This window comes from Leucopleurus acutus, assembly GCF_964270905.1.
Source record: "Leucopleurus acutus genome assembly, chromosome: 14".
Classification (NCBI taxonomy): Eukaryota; Metazoa; Chordata; class Mammalia; order Artiodactyla; family Delphinidae; genus Leucopleurus; species Leucopleurus acutus.
Window position 1 is genome coordinate 2,967,431 of NC_139156.1, and position 7,207 is coordinate 2,974,637.

At 56.3% G+C, this 7,207-nt stretch overlaps 1 protein-coding gene across 9 annotated transcripts in view; it reads left to right on the forward strand.

The window, feature by feature from the left end:
• EBF3 (EBF transcription factor 3) overlaps nt 1-6,057 on the forward strand; it is a gene marked incomplete at both ends in the record, with an annotated part of 114,231 nt that extends 108,174 nt beyond the window's left edge. For 2 of the 9 annotated variants that reach the window (XM_082855191.1, XM_082855192.1), the window contains 6 exons: nt 1,100-1,165; nt 1,812-1,989; nt 2,964-3,152; nt 3,548-3,745; nt 4,817-4,929; nt 6,026-6,043. In XM_082855191.1, coding sequence (XP_082711317.1) covers nt 1,100-1,165; nt 1,812-1,989; nt 2,964-3,152; nt 3,548-3,745; nt 4,817-4,929; nt 6,026-6,043 — 762 coding nt within the window. Of the gene's footprint in view, nt 1-1,099; nt 1,166-1,811; nt 1,990-2,963; nt 3,153-3,547; nt 3,746-4,816; nt 4,930-6,025 lie in introns of all 9 variants that reach the window. The other 7 variants (XM_082855195.1, XM_082855196.1, XM_082855193.1 and 4 more) reach the window with 4 other exon arrangements.
• Nucleotides 6,058-7,207: the final 1,150 nt, after the last annotated feature.

Sequence of the window (7,207 nt, forward strand, 5' to 3'; positions counted from 1 at the left end):
GGGCCCTGGAGTAAAGGCCGTCCCCTCCCTTTTGGTCCAGTGGCCTTTGGGGGCCCCCGGGTTGACAAGAGGGGTCTGGGCACGGTCGAGTTTCCGCACCCAGAGGGCGGACGAGGAGACCTGGTCCGGGCCGCGCAGGCGGCCGCTTGGAACTTGGCTCTTCGCCTCCGAGCAGGGCTGGCCCTCCTGGAGTCAGGAGGAAACTCTCCAGCCGCCCTGCCTGTCGGGGAAGGGTTTGGGCCCGGCCTCGGCTTATTAAGAACTCAGCTCCGTTTTATTACAGCCCAAGGTAGAGAAAGTTAAAACGTAAGCCCCCATTTGTATTCAAAATTAACTAAACTCTGGATTAATCCTCACAATCGTAAACTGGAGGGTGGAGGGAGGCGTGCAGACAGGGATAAGACCGAACTCGCTGCATCCAAGCCCCCAGGCGCAGAGCACACTCTCCGAATGTGAAGGCGTTTACGAAGTCCTTTACAGCGCGCAAAGAGGTTAATTGAAAAATTTCTTAATGTCATTACGAAAGAACTAGATTAACCCAAGTCAATTCACTTTATTGTTCAAAATAAAGAGGAATAAGCACTGAACTCACTTGCAAATTTGGGGCGTGAATTAGGGGTGAGATGTTGTCTTTAAGGACTCTGCCAGTTTAATTAAGATATGGAAAATTACTTATTGTTCTTCCCCACTAAAGTGCTAGGAATTAACAGGCGAACGTGGAGCCTGGGCCTTTCATATCTCCGCCGTGTGTGTGTGTGTGTGTGTGTGTGTGTGTGTGTGTGTGTGTGTGTGTGTGTGTGTGTGTGTGTGTGTGTGTGTGTGTGTGTGTGTGTGTGTGTGTGCGCGCGCGCGCCTGGGCTGGGCTTCCTCACGCTTGCCTCCTGCTGGCCTGTCTGGACGAGGGACGAGGAGTCGATGCTGAAAACCACGGGCACCATCGTCGCCACAGACGTGCCTTCTTTCCGCGCGGGGTCAGTCAGGTGGGAGGGATTGGGTGGGTTCTGTCCTCGCTGCAGATGTACCTGAGTTTGCGGATCCTTCTCGCAAGAGCAGCCTCTCTGGCTCCTCCCGTGAAATCCCTCCTCTGCTTTTCCTCCAGGAAGTGTTACTTAAGAGGGCGGCCGACCTCGTGGAAGCCTTGTACGGGATGCCCCATAACAACCAGGTAGGCGATGGCAGCTTGCCTCACCGCCCCCCGCCCCCCCCCCCCAGGGTGACCACGACCTTGGATGGCCAGCTGGCCTGGGTCCAGCGTGGGCTTCCTGGGCACACGTGGCCTCCCGAGCGTCCCATGGGGGGAGCCTCTGTCCGCCCGTTCGTGCCCTCCCACTGCGTATTCGAGTAGAAAATTACCAGTCAGTGCCGGCAATGCAAAGCAGAGGGGCTTTCTCCAGGAAGAACCGTGTCACGGCCCGTCCAGTGGATTCAGTGGTGGGCAGACTGGGGCTGCTGGGGCTCGGGGGTCCCTGGGGAACAGAGACTCGGGGGGACTTCCCTCTGGACGTGGCCCCGTGCCTCTGACCCCAAACCCAGTGCCTTCCGTGCTGCCCTGGCCCCGTGCATCCCTCAGGGGCCTTTGCGCCGTGGGTGCAGGAGGAACAGATGGGGTATTAAAGTGTTCTCCTGAGGGAGGTTCTTTTCCCATTAAAAAATATGTTCTGTCACAGTCTGGACCAAGCGACGGTGGGGTGCCCCTACGGGTTGCCCAGCAGGGCCAGGTGGAGGGCGCTGGGACTGTGCCCCCGGGGGGGTCTGTGGGCTGGGGGCAGGGGGCCGGCCTGGCCTGGGTGTGACGGCCGCCTCCGCCCCAGGAGATCATCCTGAAGCGGGCAGCTGACATCGCCGAGGCGTTGTACAGCGTCCCTCGCAATCACAACCAGATCCCCACCCTGGGCAACACCCCTGCACACACGGGCATGATGGGTGTGAACTCCTTCAGCAGCCAGCTAGCCGTCAACGTGTCGGAGACGTCACAAGCCAACGACCAAGGTACGCCGCGCGGGCCGCCCCTTCCCCAGACGCCCAGCTGGGATGGTGGGACTTAGCTGCTGCGGCTGACTGTGCCCTGAGGCCGGCGGGGACGTGGGCAGCGCCCCGGGCTCTGCAGCTTTGTTCGGAGAGGCCCTCGGGCAGAGCATGCTCAGAGAACCCAGGAAGCTGAGGCAGCGGCCACAGTGGCTGCCACGCGGCTTTGCTGGTATTTGCTAGCCGATGCCTTGAACTGATTCCTAAGGGGCTTTGCTTTCCTGGAAAGGCTGGGATAAGCCCTAGGATAGCTGTGACGTAGGGAGCCGCGGACCCTTCCTGGATGCGCTGCACAGGGGTCGGGGGTGGGACTTGGTTTCTGAGACTGGAAGGAGCACACGGAGAGAAGCGCCGGCTCCCCGCCCGCCACCTTTTCCGGCCGCTCTAAAGCCCGTGCAGGCCGTGATCTCAGAAAACGCCTCCCCGTATGCCGCTCGGCTTCCGTTCACCCTCACCCCACGGCGGGAGCGAGGCTCCTGCTTCCCCTCCCCACGCCGACAGAAATAGCAGCCGTAGACATGAAGGCCCCAGAACAGCCTTTCCTGGGGACTTACGGCCACAAACAGCTCTCCTTGTCAGCCGTGGCATTTGAAGGTCTGCAGAGGCCGAAAGCGCACCTAGCGCGGGGGGACGGCCCAGGAATCGCGCCGTTGATAATTGCTTCTAAAGAGGAACGTGAAGGCCGCTGACGGTTAGATCGAAGTGCGCTTGGGCCGGCTGCCGAGGCCGCCGGAGACAGGACGGGGCTCGGCGAGGATGCTCGAGCAGGGCTGGCGTGACAAGGTTATTTGAGCTGGCGAGAGGCGCTGGGGCTGGAGGAAAGCATACGGTCAATTAAAAGCGTTCAATAGATGATAGAGGTTTGCGGGGAAACCCCCCCCCCCAAGTGTCTCTCCCTGATAATAATGTTATTTTTGGCCGGGGGGGGATTTTAACAGTCGGCTACAGTCGCAATACAAGCAGCGTGTCCCCGCGAGGATACGTCCCCAGCAGTACTCCCCAGCAGTCCAATTACAACACAGTCAGCACTAGCATGAATGGATATGGAAGTGGCGCCATGGCCAATCTAGGGGTCCCGGGCTCGCCTGGATTTCTTAATGGCTCCTCCGCTAACTCTCCCTACGGCAGTAAGTGTCTGTTTTTGTCACCCGTCATCACACAGATTCATATTCGCTGCAAAGTCAAATGTGTGCGTTGCTTGGATGTTCTGTGGTGTGAGCTACTGGATAAAAGGAAGGGTGGCTCTGGAGGCTGGGCGTCCACGTGACGACAGTAAATTGACCTAAAACGGGCCCCACGCGGTCACATTGGAAACCCAAACAAAATCGGCACCAAATGGGGCCGCCCAATTGGAAACGAAAAGTCCAACGCGAGAGTTTGCCTGTTATCCAGAGAGTGGCCAAGCCAGAAACATCTCGTGCTTGCTCTGTTGGCCCGACGCTGCAGGCGAGGCCCTGGAGCTCTCTTTGTCGTGTGGCCGTGCCCGGCGTCGCGCGTCCTGACCATGTTTGCTTTGTTGCAGTAGTGCCGTCCAGCCCTACCATGGCAGCCTCTTCGGTCACCCTCCCTTCAAACTGTAGCAGTACACACGGCATTTTCTCATTCTCACCTGCCAATGTCATCTCTGCAGTGAAACAAAAGAGCGCCTTCGCGCCCGTGGTCCGGCCCCAAGCCTCCCCTCCTCCTTCCTGCACCAGCGCCAACGGGAACGGACTGCAAGGTGAGGGTGCGCGCTGGCCTGAGGCCGTGGCCTGGGAGCGCCCGGAGGGCCCCGGGGCAGGCCAGGCTGGGCCGCAGGGCTGGAGTGAGGGGCTCTCCCTGGGGGGCGGGAGCTCCGACCTTCCCCCGGGCCCACCCACGGGCTGCCGGCAGGGCGGCCCTGGCTGTTGCATGTTCTCCTTCGTCTGCCGCAGTGCGACACCCACCCCCCCAACCCGGTGCTCCCGGAAACGACCCCCCCCCTCGTTCAGTCCCCACAACCGGATTCTTCCTCTTGGTGGATGAAACCCGTTTCCTCATCCTTCCAACGTGACTTAAGTGTCCTCACGGTAAAGCGGCCCATACCTGCAGGGAGTGGAACCCGCAAGGGAAGGAAAACGGGCCGTGGTGAAGGCAGCGGGGCCCAGGTTGCGTCCCGTTCAGCCGAGAGCGTGGGCAGGTGCAAGCCTGTCGCTCCCCTGACTCACAGGGCAGTGGGACAGCCTCAGGCCTGGGGTGGTGGGTCATGGTGCCGCCTGCAGCGCCCACCTCGAAACTGGCCCGTTCTCACTGTCCCGAGCCTGAGCCTTTATTCTCAACCTGGTCTAACGGACCACGGGGCGCACGAGGCTGTGTTGTCCTCGGAAGGGCGCGTGCACCTAGACCCGGGGCTGTGCGTGCACCAGTGCTGCACGGGAGTTGGTTTTCCAGGAGATTTCCTTCAAAGACGCGAGAGGGAGAAGGTCCCGCCCAAGGGCAGCGGGAGGCCCCGCCTGGCACAGCTGCCCACAGATGGGGCCGCGCGGAGCGGGCACCCAGCGCCCGCCCAGTGCTGGAGCCCTCTGGGCAGTGGCCGGTGGTGCGAGTGGCAGGCGGGGCTGCGTGAGGGCCCCTAGGCCCCGTGAGCTTGCACGTGGCTCTCGGTGACTGACTGAGGCCCACAGGCTCTGAAATTAATTAAGTGGCCGTCATCTGGCCTCTTTCAGACACCACCTTTGGTATATGCTCCTCCCGGTGAAAACCAAATCCAGTTACTCCTTTAAAAAAATGAATCCATTCAACCAGTATTTACTGAGCGCCTACTATGTGCCAGGCTCTCTGCTGGGTGCTGAGGACGCTACCGTGGAGAAGACAAACTGGCCCTTTTGTGAAGTCGGTGGCATATTTCACTTTGATGAACTAATGCTCAAAAAAGGAACTGGAAAGGTATCAGTGATTTGAAATAATTGTCTGCACAACACCTGTTAGCGTGAGAGGGACGCCCAGCCCCGAAGGGCCGCCGACTGGCCTGCAAGCCAGCAGCGGTCACCAGACCACAGGCGCTTAAGAGGCGGGTGGCCGGGTGCCACGGCCCCGCCCGCCGTCCACCCGGTGCCAGGGCCCATCGAGAGGTGGCGCCACGTAAGCCGTGTGCACACACACAGCTCTTCCAAACCATAAAGTTGTAACGGTGAGTCGGAGATAAATTAATAGCACTGAAATTAATGAACTGAGAAATTGAAGCTCCCATCACTACGTGAACAGACGTATTAATGTTATACATAAGTTAATGAGAATGATCACTCTGACAAAAATTGAACAACACTAAAGTTACAAGATTTTAGATGACATCTGTACCCAGAATTCACTGGGAAGCACCTGCTGCACTTGGCGTCTTGGCCCAAGTTTCTCTTTCCCTCCAAGAAGAGGAAGGACGCGCTCCCTACGGTGGAGCCGTGACTTGTGTCTCTTGAGGGCCCTTGGCCCTGAGGTTGCAACCAGGTGGGCTGTGAGTGGCTTTGATCTTGGCAGGTCCGCGACTCACCATTACGATACAGAACGATCAGCGGAAGGTCCAAGGCAGGGGCTGAGAGCAGAGGGGAACCCGAGGTGTGTCCAGTTTGACTGACTTAGGGAGCGAGAGCTGTGCCCGGGTCCCAGCGGCCCGAGAGCTGGCCTTGGCTGGCGTCACAGAAGTGACCGGGTTGGTTCGGCATCTGTCGACGGAGGTGGCCTCCGGGGGGCGGTCTGGGCCTCCGTCTGCTATAAGCCAGCCACTGACGTGTGTGGGCAGCGGCCCTTTCACACCCGGAAAGGCCAGAGCCTTTCCCTTGGCCACGTGAGGTCGTTGAGGCGAGGACCCCGGGGACCTGTCCCCCACGAGCACCCCACACCCCCTGCAGTAGGTGCCTTAACCGAGCCCACGGCTGGTTAATGGAGATTGTGCAGACCCACTGTCACTGCCGACCGAAGCCCAGGGAGGGCCCCCCCAGCCCCCCACCCCGGTGAGAGGCGCCCCTGACCTGCCCCCTCTCTCTTTCAGCTATGTCTGGGCTGGTAGTCCCGCCAATGTGAGGGGCGCTTGTTACCTCCCGCCGCGCCCAGCATCCAAGGACGGACTTCAGGGGACACGTTAGTACATAAGAGGTGCTGATGGAGACCGTGTCTTCAGCACATCAGCAGCGGTTGAAATGCTACAAAAGACTTTGTTTAAAGATTTTATTTAAACTATTAAGAATCAACACACAAACGACGTACTTCTTCATGAACAATTCCATTTTATTGACTGAACTTTTCTCATATTTTCACATTTCTCAGTCCTGAAGAATAAGAACAAAGCGATGCCTATTTTGTATAAAGTTTCTGACTCCGTCTTGGCTCTGTCTAGTACTTGCTATGTGTTGGGAGAAACTTTGTGAATGCACCATTTTGATGATCATGAAACACTGATGAGAAACGCCTCCAAACATTTTTCTGTACTCATACTTAGATTCACAATGGTTGTGTATCTCTATAATGTGAAATATTTTTTTGTGGTGACAAAAGGGGGCCAAGGAGGTCTGAGCCATCAAACTGGAAGAAAGGAAGACTATATGAGTAGGAGAATTGGGGTGGCGGGGGGGGAGGGAGGGTTTATCGTTGCTTAACTTCATCTTAATGAAACGGAACTTTGTAACTTATTGTAGTTAGAAATTGTAACTTTGATATTGAATTCTCTTGCCTTCAACAAGCACACTGACAGAGGAAAAAAAAAATGCTACTGTCTGTTGGTTAAAATATTCTCCCACTGCTAGAGCTTCCTGTTAAGCAAGTGTGATCTGCGACATTTTTTTCAACTTTTGCTAGCCCTGTATACTATTGCATTCTTAGGCTACTGTGAAGTCCATGTTTCTTGTACCAGAAATTGTCCTTTTGACTTCTAGATCCTTCTTCCCTGATGTGTTTTGTATGTGGTTATAAAATCGTAGACTTTTGTGATTTTGCCAAAGTTGTAGCTAAATATTTATACACTTGTCTCGAATTTTTTTCAGATCCACTTAAATATTTAGGAAAAAAACCGAGTTTTATTCCTTATGCGTCTTATAAGGAATAAAATGGTCTCCATTCAACACTTACTTACTTTTCCATGAACACTTGCTGTTGCTAAGGGACTTTATTTTGTAACATATCAATTATAAATATTGTATTTATCTTTGAAATTTTGTACACTGCTTTTCCCACCATT